The sequence below is a fragment of the Microtus ochrogaster genome, unplaced genomic scaffold (assembly GCF_000317375.1).
Source record: "Microtus ochrogaster isolate Prairie Vole_2 unplaced genomic scaffold, MicOch1.0 UNK60, whole genome shotgun sequence".
Lineage (NCBI taxonomy): Eukaryota > Metazoa > Chordata > Mammalia > Rodentia > Cricetidae > Microtus > Microtus ochrogaster.
Window position 1 is genome coordinate 98,207 of NW_004949158.1, and position 19,119 is coordinate 117,325.

The 19,119-nt window shown below is 36.8% G+C and overlaps 1 protein-coding gene across 1 annotated transcript in view; it reads left to right on the plus strand.

Moving 5' to 3' along the window:
• The window catches only part of Rsbn1 (round spermatid basic protein 1), a 51,257-nt gene that overhangs the window by 7,670 nt on the left and 24,468 nt on the right, over positions 1–19,119 (plus strand). Inside the window, exon 2 of the mRNA XM_005369752.3 lies at positions 6,746–7,419. Within this exon, the coding sequence (XP_005369809.1) occupies positions 6,746–7,419 (674 nt within the window). The remainder of the gene's footprint in view (positions 1–6,745; positions 7,420–19,119) is intronic.

Here is a 19,119-nt window from a genome sequence, read left to right on the forward strand (position 1 = left end):
ACAAGTCCTTCACCAGCAGAGCTATTGCTTGTCGGGGATTGAACTCAGGTCCTCATACATGTGCACAAGTCCTTCACCAGCAGAGCTATTGCTTGCTCTGACATGGCACTCTCTGCCTTTGTATTTCCACCATTTTGGGGTGAAACTAGTAATTAACATTTATTATTTGTTTTAGTCTATTATGACAAGTATTTTACGTGCATTTTTATAGGAAAATACTCTGTCCCCCTTCCTCCGTTTCATTAGTGAGAAACAGAGATACTAGTTTGCAAAAGGTGAGGCCACCTCATTGTGGCAGTGCAAAAACAGCTACTCAGGAAGACCATTTGGCAGTGTTTTACAAAGTTGAACTTACTCTATGTGATTTTTTTCTTTTTCTTTTTTTTCAAGACAGGGTTTCTCTTTAGCTTTAGAGCCTGGCCTGGAACTAGCTCTTGTAGATCAGGCTGGCCTCAAACTCAGAGATCTGCCAGCCTCTGCTTCCTGAGTGCTGGGATTAAAGGTGTGCGCCACCACTGCTCGGCTTCACTTACTATTTGGTATTTACCCAAAGGATTTGGAAACTTATACTTACATAGAAATTTGTAGTAACTTTATTCATAATTGCCAAAAAGTATGAAACAGCTCAGATGTTCTTCAGTAGATCAATAGACAAACTGTGATACATCCACAGTGGAATAGTATGCAGCTCTAAAACCAAACTGAGTTCTGAAAAGTGACAGTAACCTTAAGTGCATTAATACTGCAGTAATAGAAGGACCTCAGTCTAAGAGGGTTAATTACATAGTGGGCAATTCCAGTTACGTAACACTGAAAAAGACAAACCCATGGAGACAATAAAAAACTGGTCAGTGGCTGCTGATAATTAAGATGGAGGGACTTGTGAATAGTCAGATCACAGGATTTTTAGGGCCATTAAACTGCCCCGTATAATATTGCAATGGTGGGCCGTGTCATTTGCTTTTGTTCAACCAAGAATGTCCAGTACCAAGAGTGAATCATAGTTTGGACTGTGACTTCTGGGTGAAGAAGATGTGTCAGTGTGTTCAGTGGTAGCAAGTGTGTGGCTCTGGTGGGCCTGTTAGTAGGGGTCTATGGGAAATCTGCACAGTTTGGTCACTTTTGTTAAGAACTTAAAAATGAAACAAAAACATCCAGCCAACCAACCAACCAACCAAACAAACAAAAAAACCCCGCCAAAAAAACAAAACCAAACACCAAACATGATGTTTTGGGCTGAATGTGTTCGTGTAACTAATGGTAGCATCCAGCAGGCTAAGGCAAGAGGATCAGGAATTCAAGGCCAGCCTGAGCCATGTGATAGTTTCAAGACCAGTTTAGGGTAAATAGTGAGACCCTCTTTCAAACAAAACTTACTTCTCCAGTGAAAAACAGTGCAGTTTTAGGAAATGTCAGAGCAGGGTTTCTACCTATCTAGCTGTTATTTAGTATACGAGGGTGTGTGTCCAGTGTTGAAAACAGTGACTCCAAAAAACTAGGCTTCAGAAGGAGCCACTTTTTGGTTTCCTATTTAAATCAGGTTTTTTAAAATTTATTTATTTATTAAAGATTTCTGTCTCTTCCCCGCCACCGCCTCCCATTTCCCTCTCCCTCCCCCAATCAAGTCCCCATCCCTTGTCAGCCCAAAGAGCAATCAGGGTTCCCTGCCCTGTGGGAAGTCCAAGGACCACCCACCTCCATCCAGGTCTAGGTTTTTTTTTTTTTTTTTTTTTTTTTTGTTTTTCGAGACAGGGTTTTTCTGTGGCTTTGGAGCCTGTCCTGGAACTAGCGCTGTAGATCAGGATGGTCTCGAACTCACAGAGATCCGCCTGCCTCTGCCTCCCGAGTGCTGGGATTAAAGGCGTGCGCCACCATCGCCCGGCCCCAGGTCTAGTTTTTATATAAAATTGTAACTACTCTCAAGAGAAGCACACAGAATTTATTCCCCCAGTATTTCTGTCATTTGGGAGACTAAGGTAAGACAACCTTCCATTTAAAACCAGCTGCGTTGCAAGGTCCTATCTCCAAAACAAAAACTAAAAAAAAAAAATAATAATTTTTAGAACACAATTTTATTTCTTTTTTATGATTATGATATGCACAATTATTTTTATGATAATTTATGATAAGATATGAACAATTATTTGCTTATCTACCATGGTCGTTAGGAATTGAAGATACCATATTTCCTAAGGCATAGTTTTCAAGTATGTGTGCGCTTGTGTGTGTGTTTGTGTGCTTGCACAATGTGTATGTGTGCTTGCTGGTCCTGGGAACTGAACCCAGAACTTTGAATGCTAGACAAGTATTCTCCCAGTGACTATATCCTACCCCTTACTCTAATCTTTTTTTGCATTAGTGAAAACTAGTGTGATGTTAAAAGTAAACTAGGCTATTTGATGATAGATGGTGTTAACTAATTTGAGGACTTAAATGATAATTTTATGTATTCTAAGTGTAGTAATGACCTTTTGAAAGGGAGCCAGCAACTTGTTCAGATCACTGTCCCCATCTTTCTCTATAGTATGACATGCTTTCTGTATATTAAGTTTCAGTTTTATACGTAAAAGCTTTCACCTTTTAATATAGGTGAAGTGTAGTTTGGTTCTTTGCTGTTAAAAATTGAAGTGAAGGCTAGAACATCTGCCTAGCTCTGTGAGGAAGGGTAGGTTTAATCGCTGTCATTGCAAAAACAAAATGGCACAAGAAGACAGGGAGAGAAGCCAACAATGAGGGGCCAGCAAGACCCCTCACTGCGGAAAGGATATGGCAGCAGAAACCTGGTAATGAGTTGGAGCTCTAGAATACACATAGGTAGATGGAGACAACTTCATAGAGTTGTCCTCTGATCTCCACAGAAGCACCCATGCACATACATACAATAATAGTAACCAATAAAAGAAACCAACAATGGAACTGAAGACAGTAAGTTTTAGCTCTTACACTGTGGAGAATAATTCAGAAAGAGACTTCCTGAATACATTTTCTATGGGAAAACTAAACCACTGTACTAGAAATGGAAAGATCATGAAGCAAGCCTTTAAGCATTGACTCCCCCCCCCCTTTTTTTCCTCTCTCTCTTTTGTAGACTTTTAAATGATGTTTTTTACTCAAAGCAAGGCAATTGGCATTTTTCTCCTACAGCAGTAGTGGTCTATTTCATGTAATAACCAACAGCGAATGGATGCCTAGGCCATCTCAGCTAGTTGTCACCACTGCAATTTAAGAATAAATTTTATTTCTTCATGTAAATTCATTAGCAAGTAGGAGATGAATGGTCTCAAATTTATCTACAAAGAAAGGCAGACTTTCTGTGTCTCAGCCTGAGAAAAAGAGTCTACATTTGAAAAGCAGGATTAGCTAGGGACAGATTGGAATTTGTGAGATTCCAATTAATTTTAGGTTCATTTAATTTTATTTTCTTTTTGAGGCTGTGTTACACTAACTGATTTTTTTTTTTTAATAAAAGAGTTTTTGGCTAAAACCAAGAGACAAGAGACTTGGCCATGTACAAATATCACTGATAAGCAAATGGTAATATAGAAAATGCCTAGTAGTCAAGGCACTTCCTTCAGTGGCAGATATAGGTCATAATTCAGTTTTTGTACACCTTCTGAAACTTAAACCTGATATTTTCAGAGATATTCTTGTCCTCTCACCCTCCCATGAAATTACTAGAGGATTTACTGGGGTAATTAGATGAGTATTTTTAAGTTGGTCTAACCTTTATATTGAATAACATTTTGTTCCTTGAGAAATTGCCTAAATTATTGATTTACTCTTAGGCAAAGTATTTAGTTTTATTGGTATAAAATATAAATTATTTGAGTGTTTGAATTATGATCTAATTGTATATGGTAAAAGATTGGTTATATTTTCAGTTTCCAGTACAAAAAGTTTTATGTATGTTATATAGTTACATTGTAAGTTGTTTGTAAATGAGGAGACTTTTTATTGTCTTCTTCCCTCTCCCACCCTTCCCTTTCTTTGAGGCCATTTCTCATTCTGATTCTGTACTCCAGACTAGCTTAGAGGTTAGTCTCCCTCTGCCTCTTGAGTGCAGGAATCATAAGGGTGAACCACCATGTCTGTTTTTTGTTTGTTTTAAAAGCATGTTTCAAACACATTGTGTATTGTTCATATTCTTTAAAAACTTTGACTTGCATTAAAATAGTTTTTTAGATTTCATAACTGTGGTAGTATATGGCCATTTGGAATTTTAAAAATGGTTTTATATAGTCTTTATACTAGTTAGTAATTATATATTATGCCAAGTAAGTTCATTATAACTGGGTATCTATGTTTACTGAATTATGTTGGAAATGCTTATGCTTGGTAGATAAATTCTATATAGTAAATGCTAGACTATATTTGAATATTAGTTAGGAATATAGTCATTTAATCCCAAAGATTTGGTGGGGGCAGGTATATTTTCCAACTACTAAATAAAGGATGTCTTTCTATTTTGGGCTTGTCAATTTCGGCAAATTAAAACTTGATTCAGTCTTTAAATTATAGCATTAATATGCAATATTACAAAAAGTTAGGAAATACAGATAGGCAGAAAATATAGACATTTATAATCCTCCTACCATTGATAACTATCAATAATACCTTAGCATACATCCCTCCAGATATGTTTTGTGTTTTCTGTATATAGCACATACATAGATGAAGCAGATTTTCGCTGACTTTAAATCTTTTGCTTCTCTTTAGAAAATCATGCTTAGGTCTTCAAATGCCCAGCTCTCTTATTATTTAGAACTCATTCTGAATTTCACCTCTCTTAAAAGAGCTTCTCCAACATTTAGGCAGCTTTTAAACCTTCAACTACCTGGTAGTACTGTAGCTGCTTGATTTCCTCTAACTAGATGATAAGGTACAAGAGAGTAGAGAAAGTTGTCTGTACTGTAGTCGGCACTGGAGCCCTAATGTCAAGAGTACCCAGCACATGGTATGTATGTTCCTAGTAAAGTCAAGTGAATGCATGTTTAGTTAAAAAACAATGGAATCAGAATAAGTGTAGGTTAAGTGCTCTGGAATAAAAGGTAATATATACTCTAGACAGATTACCTGTGGTCTAGAAGAGAGGTGGAGATTAACTGTGTGGAATCTGGAGTGGGAAATGCTGTGGTGGCTGCAACTGCAGCCTTTCTGCTTTTGTTACCTGCTCGCTTAGGTGGAGAAGTTACCAGTGCAGGCTTTCTAGAAGAGTGACAGTATGAGCGTTTGGTGACATTATGTATGCCAGTCCCTCACGCCATAATTTATAATGGTTAAGAAATATTTGTACAAAAAAAGAAATATTTGTACTATGTAACTGCTAGAATTTAATCACTATAATTAGGCATTTTAGAGGATTCTACTCTTGTTGTTTTAAAAGATACTGTCATGCTATTTTTGTAAACTTCTAGTCATTTCTTTGACTTTGACTTGGAACTGTATTTTCTGGATCTGGAGTTTATAAATATTTTCAAGGCTTGTGCTACATGCCCACCAAATTGTCATTTGAGAAAATTTTACCTTTTTTTTTTTTGATAAGGATTAAGTGTTTTTGGGTCTAAAGATTTTCTAGTTATCATTTAGTTATATAAAATGGCTTACCCAAGATTATAAACTCTCTATACTTACTATAATACATTTATTGTATACTTATTATATACTTACCCAAGAAGTATACTCTCTACACTTCATTTTGCTCCTCTGTGAAACAGTATGGAGAATAACTTCACAGCTGGGATGTGGAAATAAAACACTGTGAAGAGTGCTCTGTACAGACCTGGTGCAGAGTAAACCTGGTCACCATTTGCTGGGTTTTGCTCTGTGTTTTCTGCTGTGTGTGTGTTGCCTTTCTTTACTTTTTCCTATGAGAAGAAGAAAAGGGCTCTGTTTCAGTTCCTTTTTTGAAAGAGTCTTGCTATATAGAGCCCAGACTGGCTTCCAATTCTTAATCTTTGTTAGCCCCCCAGATGCTTGAATTACAGATGTGTGCTACCAAACCAGGCCCAAGTATATGTTTCTGAACAAAACTGACGACAGCAGAAAAAGGGGGTGACAAAAATGTTGTAAGACAAAGGGAGAAAAAAGTTGGGAGTAACAAGAATACTTGTGGAGCATAGTAGGCAGGACCAGCGAGGTGGACAGTAACATAAGCTTCAGTGAGAGCGTGGGTGGCAACCTGTCTTCAGTTTATATTTCCTATAGTTGAGTTGCCTTTATCCCTACCCCACCCCTGCAAGACAACATGTATTTTAAAAAGCCAGTTTGATAGGTAGAAAAATGTTTTATGGCTTAATTTGTCTTTGTTAATAGACTGACAGTAAGACAGGAACCAACAAAGTTCACTTTAGATTTTGAATAACGAAACAAATACTCCATATAGTGTAGTACATACTACTCCAGTGTTTTATCTTTATTACAAGTCGTGTGTGTGTGTGTGTGTGTGTGTGTGTGTGTGTGTGTGTGTGTGTTGCTGCAGAGGGAATCCATGGCCTCGCATCAAGTGTTGCACACCACTTAACTGTAGTTCCAGCAGTACCTCACTATTAGTTTTTTAGTAGTCTTTGACCCAGAATATTACTGTATTTTAAGATCTTTGTCTCTTTTTGTTTCTGATGATAAAAGATGTAATAACAAATTCTCAGAAATTAAGGAGAAGTTATTTAATTTTAGATCAAATACCTTAAGACACATGTATATTGACACTGGTCCTAGCAACTAACTTATTTTTAATTATTGTGGCCAGAAACAGCAGATGAAAATGGTAAAACCCAGAGAGCTGATGATTTTGTCTTGAAGAAAATAAAGAAGAAAAAGAAAAAGAAACACCGAGAAGACATGCGAGGAAGACGCCTTAAGATGTATAACAAGGAAGTACAAACCGTCTGTGCTGGCCTGACCCGCATCAGCAAGGAAATTCTCACCCAAGGACAGCTAAATAGCACTTCAGGAGTTAATAAGGAGTCCTTCAGATATCTGAAGGATGAACAGCTGTGCAGACTAAATTTGGGCATGCAAGAATATCGGGTGCCCCAGGGAGTACAGACACCTTTTACAACGCACCAAGAACACTCTATTCGCAGAAATTTCTTAAAAACAGGTACTAAATTTAGCAACTTTATTCATGAAGAGCACCAGTCCAATGGTGGTGCTCTTGTCCTTCATGCTTACATGGACGAACTCTCATTTTTGTCTCCAATGGAGATGGAGAGATTTTCTGAGGAGTTTCTTGCTTTGACATTCAGTGAGAATGAGAAAAACGCTGCCTACTATGCTTTAGCAATAGTGCATGGAGCGGCTGCTTATCTCCCAGACTTTTTGGACTACTTTGCTTTCAATTTTCCCAACACTCCAGTGAAAATGGAAATTTTGGGCAAGAAAGATATTGAAACAACCACCATTTCAAATTTTCACACTCAGGTAAGGTAAAATTATTGTTCAATTGGATAGTAAATATAGTGTCTCAACAGTATTAACCTTATTGTGTTGCATAGCACACACCTGCACACATTATAAAAATTCCTGGTAATAAAAGTACTTCAGACCGCCTGTTCTTTAAATTGTAATTCCTAATTGCTGAGATCTTTGGTGTAGGACTTGCTACTTGCTTGAAGAAATGCTTTATACATCATTGTGAGTTTATGGAAATTGGCTTGAAAATGAATCCAGACTTCATACTCAGGTAATACTACTGTAGACTATCTATAATTTAGTGTGATAGCCTCACGATAGCATTAGTTAAGACTCTGATACCAGGATAGAATACTTAAGGGTATTGGCTTATTTATTTACCAGGTTTTGCTTACATTCTTTTAGTAACTTGTTGGCAGTCTGTCCTAGAAATACACCCCAAGTGTGTGACTTGGGAATGTCACTGGAGAGACCGCCATTGCCTCTGCTCCTTCTGCTTGGACACTGTTGTAGATAAAGGGTATTCTGAAGCCTTGCTTGGGCAGTTAGGCTTAAGTCAGCAGGGAACTGTTCCTTTCTAATATGTTTTTAGCCAAGTGTTCCTTTCAGTGGGGTTATTGTAGAGATAAAAAGAACAATAATTAGTCTGAAGGTTTTTAAAATTTTTTGGTTTGCTTGCTTTTCTCAGAAAGATTGTGAATGTGAACGGGCAGTACTAAGCTATTCTGTAGACGCTGTGATTCAGGTGTCACTTTTTAAAGATTGTATAGTCTGCTCTTTCAGGTTTTATAGTGATTTACTGCCATTCTTTTCCCTTAAATTTTTTTTGAGGTAAATGAAGTTACATAATCCGACTCTCAGCTGCTTATATTATAGTGAATTCAAGTCACTTAGACTTGCCTGAACCTTCCTCTAACTTGAATTTTTTAGTGAGTCTTACCATCCTTGCCTCCAACGAGGGGAGTACCCAATTTAGGTGTATGGACTTCAGACTTTTTCTAATTGAAGTTCTCTCTGCAGTAGAGAGAGCAGGAGCAGCTAATCTGGAGAGTTCGCAAGATGAGTCTGCCCAAGATGTTGGAACTGGATGTGCAGTAAAGGGCTTCGTCTTGGATTTTGGCCTTGTTACCACAATCAGGTACCAAAGTACAGACTTTTGTAGTAGATTTTCCTTTCTTTTTCTTTTTTAAAGGAGTTTTGTCCTTTGAAAGTTAAAGAATCCTGCTTTTATAAATACTGCAGAAGAAAAAAGAAACAGCTCTAATCTAGTTGTAGTTAACAAAGGTGCTGCTGAGAGCGGATTTTACATGTTCCATCACTTTTTTTAGATTAGAGAAATAAATTTTCATTCTGACAGACCAGCAAGCATATCTGAAAAAGAAGTCAGAAATTTGTGGGGGGAGGTAATGGTTTTGGAAAGGTGACTTTTCAACGTTCATATTAGTCTATAGTTGAGTTTGTATGTCAACATACTAATTAAGACATCTCAAAATAATATTCCCTGCTGATTTTTGTCCTCCAGTTAATTTTTTAAATGGAGCTGATATTTAAATGACTGTACCAACAACTTACCATGAGATTCACTTTGTGGTTTATAAAATAAGTACTCTTAAAGGATATGTTAGATTATTATGGAATTAGATATTGCTACTTTAGACACACAAGAGAACTGAAGGTTGTGGGTCTTGTTGCGCTTGGTCTTCAGGAACGTAAGTTTCGTATAGCCCATGAAACTTGAAGTTTGCATTTGTAAATGTTTGATGGATATGGAAAAGTAGGCTAACATGTTAGTTCACATTTGTTCACGGCGTGTAGAAATGTTTTCACATTCATATCTGAGCATTTGCAACAACCAGGAGGTAGGTAAGCGATCAATCTCTGCTGTCCATTGAAGAAACTGTTCATTTGTTAACAAAGTCATAAATTTAGAAAGTAGAAGAGTCGGGATTGAAATCAAGGCTGTCTGACTCCTTCTGTAACTACTGGAGAAGAGATTGTGGTTGTGAAGTTAAAATTGTGTCTCATCTTAAAGTAGAAAAAGCTTTGCTTTTAATATTTTTCAATAAATATGCTTATATTATGGGAATTAATTGAACAATTGGGATATTTTGGAAATCTCTGTTTTATAGTCTTAGGAACTTCTGTTAAATGTTAAATAAAGTCAAATAAAAATTGTTTTTTTCGTTTGTTTTTGTTTTTGCTTGTGTATGTTTACTGTTTAATAATGTAGCCATAATAATTGTCTATGACTGTATTTCAAGATACTTTCTTCTTCTTTTTCTTTTTCTTTTTCTTCTTCTTCTTCTTCTTCTTCTTCTTCTTCTTCTTCTTCTTCTTCTTCCTCTTCCTCTTCCTCCTCCTCCTCCTCCTCCTCCTCCTTCCTCCTCTTTCACTTATTTTTATTTTATGTGCATTGGTGTTTTGCCTGCATGCATGTCTGTGTGAGGGTGTCAGGTCCCCTTGAAGTAGAGTTACAGGCAATTGTGAGCTGGCATTTGGGTGCTGGGAATTGAACCCAGATCCTCTGGAAGAACAGTCAGTGCTCTTTAATCATTGAGCCATCACTCCAGTCCCTGAACACTCCATTCTTAAAGGACTAGCTGATAAGTTTAACCTAGTAGGGAGATGAGTAAAATAGCAATTATAAAACAGTTTAAGAAGAATAGAGGTGTGCACAGGGAAAATCCTGTTGTTGAGAGAGCAGAGTTTGTGGTGATTTTAGAAGGTATTTTAAGACACGTTATGCTTAAGGAGGTTCTTAAAAACAGATCAATACTTAACTTTGTGTACTCATTGTTAATCAAAAGGAATTTTAGCCTGTGCAAAATACAGTCTTGAGAATGTGCCATATCCAGGGAACTGCGAACAGCTTGATAAGCAAAAGGGTGTTCTCATTATTAAGGATGGTAAGAGTGAGGAAAGGGAGAGAAAATAAGACTAAGGGGTGGTTAAAAGTGTGAAGCTTTATATGATATACTAAAATATTTTTCTAAAGATAATGGGGATTATTAATGACTTTTAATAGGGGGAGTACAACAAATTATAAAGATTAAAGGGTAAGGTCAAGAAAACTGATAAGGTTATTATAGTAACTAGAGAGAAAAGTTCTATGTCCAAACTGATGTCTTTTGGAGAAAACAATGAGATTTGAGAAATTATTCAATGGATGTTAACTAGACTTAATGGTATAGGGTTAGTTTTAAGATGTGGCTTAGAGAACTAGGAAGATGATGGTGATAAGGAAAGTTAATACAGGGTTGAGAAAGATTGGTGTCTGGTGAGGGTTTGGGGGTGTGTGTAACCATTTCTGTCCAGCCATTCAGTTACCAAATAATGACATAAAGATTTCTTATTAATTATGAAAGCTTGACCTATAGCTTAGGCTTGTTCCTAACTAGATTTATAACTTAAATAAACCCATTTATATAATGTATGTTTTATTACATGGTATTATCTCTCTTCCATCTTGTACCTCCTGTTTCCTTTTCATGTCTCTTGTCACCTCCCCCTTTCTTCTTCCCAGAGTTCTCTCTTTCCCTGGAAATCCTGCCTAACCTCTTCCTGTCTAGCTATTGGCCATTCTGCTCCTTATTAATCAGAAGGTGCCTTGGCAGACACATCTTCACAGTGTGAACAAATATTCTGCAACAGGGGTGCTGTGGTATTTAAGAGATCTTTTGATGTATTTTTTACCTCTAAAAATACTTTAATACTAGAGATTGAAACCAGGATTTTGTGTGTGCTGGGCAGGTGCTCTTCTATGGAGTCTGTAGGGCCCAACTGTTAAGAGATATTTTGAACTGGAGATGTACATTTAGGCTTATATTTATAAAGATTTAGTAGCTGGATATGTGGGTCTAAGGTTAGGAAATGCAGGTTTTGGATTAATAAACATGTAGGCAAAGCAGAGATGAGATGGTAGCAGAATGGGGAAGAGGTGAAGTTAAAGGCGTAATATACCTTCATGTAAGTGTGAGAATTTGGGAAGAGACCAAAAAAGGAAGGCAGACTAGGATATGTTTCCTAGATTTTATCTATAATGGGGTAATTAAAAAATTATAACATAGCCTACAGGTGAGATGTCTCAGTGGTTAAAAATACTTGCTATGCAATCATGAGGCCTGGATTTGGATTCTAATGCCCATTTAACTAGCTGTGGGTCTTGGACACATTTGTAACTCCAGCTCAGATACCCTCTTTGCACATGTGGAGGCATACACATCACACATGTGCATGTACACTTACAGACACAAAATATATCTTTAAAAAATGATACAGCATATATGATGGATCAAATAAGATAAAGATGGAAAAGTGTTTGGTTCACAAGTTAGGAATTTAATTGCAAATATTTCAAGACCAGTACTTTGCAAAACACTGTGGTGGTAGTGAATTTTAAGAATTGTAAATTATAGCTTTTCTTTAGAACCTTGCTATCAAAATGTGCTTGAATGTTTTTGGCATCACCACAAATGTATGCTCTTGATTTTACTGAGATTTTCCAAATCAGAGTCTGCCTGTGTGCAGATTCCTTGATGATTCCTGTGCATATGAGGGCTCACTAAGCACTGCTTTAAAATGTTGTTTTCTAGCTGGAGGAGGTTACACATAACCAGCACATTCCAGGAAGGATTTACCTAATAAATGGTAAGGATGGTAGGTTAAACAGAGATGGACAATAAATGGCTACAATAAGTAGTCTAAAGATACCTGAAGGTGGTTTGTGAAGTGTCTCATTCCAGATCGCCACAATCACAGAGTTCTTAACAATCAGTTAGCCTTGGGTTGGAGAGATGGCTCAGTGGTTAAGAGCACTGCCTGCTCTTCCAAAGATTCTGAGTTCAATTCCCAGCAACCACATGGTGGCTCACAACCATCTGTAATGAGATCTGGTTGGTGCCCTCTTCTGGCCTGCAGGCATACAGACAGAATACTGAGAATACTCTATATGTAATAAATACATAAATCTGTGTAAATACATACTGTATACATAATAAATACATAAATGTATACATAATAAATAAATCTTAAAAAAATCAATTAGCCTTTTGGAATCTTTAACTTAATCCAGGCACCTCTGTTTTCTCTTCTGAGAACTTCAGCTCATGAAGTAAACTATAGGCTTGTTTTTTTTGTAAGAAAAGTTAGATCTATTACTTTTATATTTTTTAAATTATTGCATTAGATCAAGCTAGGATCCATGTATAGACTGTTTTTGAACATTTTATAATCCTCAACTATTTTAATACTCCAAGAGGTAAGTTCATTTTGTCAGTTGGAACTCCAAGCTGATTCTTGTTTGATTACTTTCTGCTATGGACTGCTAAAGGCTAGCTTTGTGAATTTGAATTTCTAAAAGAACATGTATATATATATGTTCTTATATATATATTAAGACAGTGTTTTATACTTCTGTAGGAGTACCATTTCTAATTTTCAATTGGTTATTGACTGAGTACCAGTTTTGACCAAAAATGTTTGAATGTTTATGGAATCTTTAGGTTAGTTAATGGAGAAATACCATAGAAAAAGACATTATGTCTTTTTTCTTTAAAAATTTTATCTATATACACTTTGGGAATAAATGTGATTTATGATCTTTTGAATTAGCTATAAATTATGGTTACAGTATTAGACATTTGAAAACTCTTTCTAGAGATTTTAGGCTAAGTTGTTACAGCTCTACAATAAAGTCTTCAGTCCTTAGCTCCCTGTTTCATAGGAGTCCTGAAGCATCAGAGGAATTGTTAAGAGTTTGAATCTTTTAGTCCTTGTAAAGACCACAGGGCTTTACGAAAGAGGAAGTCATCTTCAAGTCCTTGTTTCCTATATAGATAGCAATATTTTGGTTGTCACCTTCCCAAGATCAAATAATGACAGATCCTTAACAAGGAATTGGTTTTTTCCTCTTCATATGAATGGTATGGAAGTCTAGGGCTCAGAGCTTAGCAAACTATAATGTGCATATAATTCAGCTGAGAATCTTACTATATCTTAATGTGTATTAGTGTTTTGCCTGCATGTGTACCTATGCATTGTGCATATGCCTGGCTTCTTCAGAGACCAGGAGAAGGTGTCAGATACTTTGAAACTGGAGTTAAAGATGGTAGGAGCTGCCATGTGGCTGATAGGAACTGAACCCAGGTCCTCTGGAAGAGCAGCCAGTGCTTTTAACCTCTGAGCCGTCCCAATATAGCCTACATTTCTAACACTCCCAGGTAGTGTTGGTGATTCATAAAAGACCACAGGTCTTAACATTTATATGACTTGCACATGAAAGCAGTAGCAAACTAACAATACAGTGATGTTAAAATGGAAGATGGCTCACTATATAACAACTACATGGTTGAAGGGTATACATGAAGAAGGATGATGTATATTTTTCAGGGCAGATGTTCATATTTTAAGTTCTGATAATTTATTTCTCTCAAAGAATTTCTGTACCTAATGATCAGAAATCTCACTTAAGGGCATACTTAAAAAATATAGTGAGACATGTTTTCCACTGCATCACTGGCCCGAGTGAGAACATACCTTTTTAACTTTGTTTGGGGAATAGTACTTCAAATGTTACTTTTTTAGTTGTAATATTCGAAAAAAGGTAATATTTCTTAGATTTGGACTATCCAACTTCAATGTCTTGTTTTAGAGAATAACAGACAGTGTTATCATGTGTTAGGGTAAGGTTTATTACCTCCCTAGCCTTTGATTGATATATTGACATTTTTTAATGCTGATAATTGTGATGAAGAGTGGAATTAGTAGAATGGTATGTAATTGGGAAAAAGATAAACCCTTGAGGAACTCTAAGCATTAGTGTATTGTATAAAAGGGAAAAGTAAATATTTGAAGTTACTGCCTTTAGAAAATAAAACAGTATGCATAGCAGGTTTGGTTATTTTCTCTAGTTCTCCGTACAGCTTGTAATAAAATTACTTTGACCCATTCAGTGCTTTTCCATGGGATATTTTAAAGAATGTTTTTCTACTCATAGGTCACAAGGTTAGGAAGATTGCTGGCTTGCTTTTTCCTTTCTGTTTTTTTAAACAGTCAGCTTAAATAAGCTTCTTCCTGAAGTACAAGTTCTGTGGAACAATCCACCCCCCCACACACACACACAGTGTTTTCAGTATGTTACATTTCTTAGTCTTATTGGGTGGTTTTATAAGTTGTGTGTATTGGATACACAGTGGGATTTATTTAACTTTCAGAAATTATACAGAATAACTGCAGTGCTGAGTTTCTAATCTAAAGAAACATATGTATGTTGATGTTGTTTGTATATGTGGTGTGTGTGTTTGTGTGCTGTGTGCATGCTTGAACGTGTGTGTATAGGTCAGAAGTCAACATTATGTGTCTTCCTCAGTCATTCTCCATCTTATATTTTGAGGCAAGATCTCTCATTGAACCAGCAGCTCACTAATTTAGCTAGATTGGGTAGCCAGAGAGCTCTAGGGATCATCTGTCTCCTTGCCAGCACTGGGATTTTGGGACTCTGAAGTCAGGTACTCATTCTTATGTAGCAAACACTGTATGGACTGAGTCATATTCCCAGTCCCTCATCTCTTCTCAGTCTCTCAGAGAAGATACTCCCACTCTGTGTTAACTACTTTGCCTATTTGTGTTCTGGATTCTGACCCTCAGCCTACTTCTTTTTTACTTATTCTTTTGAGACAGGGTCTCATGCTTCCCATACTGGTCTCCAACTCCCTATGTTTAAGAGATAACCTTAAACTTCTGGCTAGGACTACAGGCAGTGATCAGAATTCAGCTGAGGACTTCATGCTAGGCAAGCACTCAATTAACTCACCTATTTCTTGAACCTCTTTTTTAAAAAAATATGCATAATATAAGCCTTACCATTTTGATCACTTAAAGTCTGTGATTCTGTGGAATTAATTACATTCAGAATGTTACATAATCATCAGCACTATCTATTTCCAGAAATTTTTTTTTTCCATTATTCCAAACAGAAACTACTCATTTGCTTAGGATCTTCAGTATTAATAAGCCATCCCCAATTCTCCAACCTTTGCCTCCTCTATTTTATATGAAAAGGAGATAAGTTATATAAATAAATTACTGCTTTGTATGCATTCTTTAAAAGACAAGTTTTTCTTTTCCTAGAAGCAATCTTTGTCTCGAATTTCTAATTTATACTTTTTACTAATTCCATACTTTGCTATGAAAATCGCCAGTTATATTTGGGTTTCTAGTATCAGAGTGACTAGCAACCTTGAGCTACTGTAGAAGGAGAGGGAGATAGATATGGGTGTTCAACAACATGCTTTTTATGATGTATTTTAAATCTAGTAGATGGCTTAATGTCTATTACGTTAGAAACTTGTTGACAGAGATTTCTGTCCCACAAGTTCCCACAGCTGGTTAGTCCCAAATAAACACACAGATGTCTACGTTAATTATAAACTCAGGCTTCTTATTAACTTTTTTTTTTAAAAAAGCATTTATTTCATGTACAATGTTCTGCCTGCATGTATGCTTACAGGCCAGAATGGGGAACCAGTTCTCATTATGGATGGTTGTGAGCCACCATGTGGTTGCTGGGAATTGAACTCAGGACCTCTGGAAGGACAGTCAGTGCTCTCTTAACCTCTGAGCCATCTCTTCAGCCCTTCATTAACTCTTATAACTTAAATTAGCCCATAATTCCTGTCTGTGTTAGCCACGTGGCTTGGTACCTTTTTCGGTGAGGCAGTCACATCTTGCTTCCTCTCTGTCTGGGTGATGGCTGCAGACTGAAACTTCCCTTTTCCCAGAATTCTTGTTGCCCTGCCTCTACTTCCTGCCTGGCTAATAGCCAATCAGTGTTTATTTAAAATACAAGTGACAGGATACAGACCATTGTCCCACAGCAGAAACTGGTTTATACTGGTAATTACCCTGGTGACTCTTGTCTGACTCATGTCCAGTTTATATCATCATGACTATCACTCTATTTCTGGGAGTCTGACCTTGAGTTTTTGGTAGCCACTATGGGAAAAAAATAGCCTCTGATAACCCTTATTTCTTTAGACAAAAGGCCTGCATTTGATATACCACCCTAAACATAAAATAGGTTCAGAGGTTTACTATAGATTCTGGGTAGTCTACTTGCCCCAGGTTATGTTAGGCAAGAAAGAAACAGCACTCACAATAGCATGAATATAAACTAACATAAGTAACTTTTACTACTGTATCACATGCATTTTTAGAGTCCTAGCTTTGGTTCAACAACACTGTGTAAGGGTTATGTTGATGCACAAAGTTCTAGGTCATTGAGTGTTAGCCTCTGTGTTGAGGGCGTTGGATGTTACAGTTCTTGTTCTTGGGCATTTACTATTTTATAATATTCTGTGTTGTAATTATTGAAGTAAATGTCTGTTCACATATATTACCTGGGATTTCTATTTACATTTTTCTTTTAAGAGTTTAGAACTGTTGCCGAGGTTCAGTGACTCATATGTAGGAAGTCTTTGTTCTACTGTGTCATGTGTTGATAATTCAGATAGGCATGGAGTTCTAGATTAGAGGTCATTTTCTTCAGTTTGTAACGGCACTGTTTCAGTGTCTTTCACGCTTCAGTGTTTCTGTTGAATACAATGTTGTCATCATTTCTGATCCTTTTGGAGCTCTTCCTCCCTCTATATTTGAAGTTTTCAACAGTTCTTCATTATAAAAATTAAGAATATTAAGGGTAATGTGTTTTTTTTTTTTTTTTTTTGTTTTGTTTTGTTTTTTGATTTTTCGAGACAGGGTTTCTCTGTGGCTTTGGAGCCTGTCCTGGAACTAGCTCTTGTAGACCAGGCTGGTCTCGAACTCACAGAGATCCGCCTGCCTCTGCCTCCCAAGTGCTGGGATTAAAGGTGTGCGCCACCACCGCCCGGCGGGTAATGTGTTTTGAAATGAGATTTTTTAATTACTATGAAATGTATCAAGCATATAAAGAAATATAAATAAGTTACATATCATGTAACCCAAGAAATGAAACTTCATCAGTGCTGTTGAACTCTGGAAGTATATATTCTTCCATTTGAGTACATTTTCTATTATTTCTTTTCTTTTTTCATCCCCTCCCTTTCCCCTTTCTTATCTCTCTGCTCTCATTTACTGCTCTTCCTCTTCTTTCTTTTTCCCTTCTCCATCTTCACTCCCCTTTCCCTCTTTTCTGCTGGGGATTGAATCCAGACTCTTAGGCATGGTAGGCAAGTATTCTACCACTGAGCAACATTTCCAGCTTTAAATCTTTGTTAGTTCTATTGTTCCCCTCCCCTCCCGTCCCTTCTCCTCCCCTCCCCTCTTGTCCCCCTCTTTTTCCCCCCTCACTCTTTTTTTTTCTTGCTGACATTTTTATTGTATGCTAGGTCTCCCAACTGATGGTTTAATTTACTTATTTTTTTTTTTTACTTTTTTATTACATTGGTCACACACATATACACATATATAGAACATATATGTAGAGGTCAAAGGACAACTTAGGGGAGTCAGAATTTTTTTCTTTCCACCATGTGGGTCCTGGGCCTGCAGGCCCATGCTGTATTTACTCTTGGAGCATCTTCTTGGCTTTAATTTCCTTTTTTGAGTGGGGACTTGTTATATTGCTGTGACTATTTCATCTCTTGGGCTCAGGTTGGTCCTCTAAACTTTTTCTTTTTTTTTTCTTTTATTACATATTTTTCTTTTGTATTACAGATATATTTTAGCTATAATGGTTTGAATTTGAGAAGGTTCATTCTTGTCTGCTGTTGCTTTTAAAATAACTTCCTGTTACTCTGTCATAAATGCAATCTCCTCTCTTATTCCTCTGGTCCAATATTTTAATTATTAAATTAATCAAATTTTCTCTTATGCTTTGTTCTACAAATTCTGTTTTTCTTAAGCTCTAGTTCTGTTACAGGTTTTCTTCCAAAGTGATCTGGTATTTTGTTCATATGTAAACACGAGTTACTATAAAACTGGTCAGAAGCCCTGCAGTCATATAAGTGGAACTTCCTAGTCTGTGACTCAGTAAGGAATCCATAGCATTCTGAGTAAAGCTCCAATTATCAGGGTTTTTTCTCTAGGGCTTTTAATTTCTATAGCTAAGAACCATTACATTTTTGCCAGGAAATTAAAATATGTTACAGCTCTCTCTTAGAACTCTTGGAGCCGACTGGAAGAGCGGTGAGGTGATTTTCCTTTCTAGTCCCGTCTCCTCTGCCAGTCTTAGAAGGATGCATGTGAGGTCCACTTGGATAATCCATCTCAGTACCCTTATTTATTTGTACTCTCAAAGTCCCCTTTTCCGGTAAGTTAACATTCATAGCAACCTGCACATCTTTGGGGTGTTTACCCAGCATGTCCCATGTTTCACATTCATGGTGTCCAAATCAGAAGAAAGCATCTTCCTACCCAAACGCCTCTTCCAGAGAAGAGAAAATATGTAATTCTTTCCTATCTGGTTGGAAATGATACAAGATGGTAGTAATCCTTGATACTTTCTCCTTTTTTTTTTTGTCAGATCCAGTCTTTCTCTAAGTCCTGATAGTTTAATCTTCTTGGTTCTTTCTATATATCTTTTCTCCCAACTCCATCTAAGATCAGTCCACCTCTTGAGCTATTTCTTACTTTGATTATTATAGAATCCTCCTAATTGCGCGCTCTCTCTCTCTCTCTGTGTCTCTCTCTCTCTCTCTCTCTCTCTCTCTCTCTCTCTCTCTCTCTCTCTCTCTC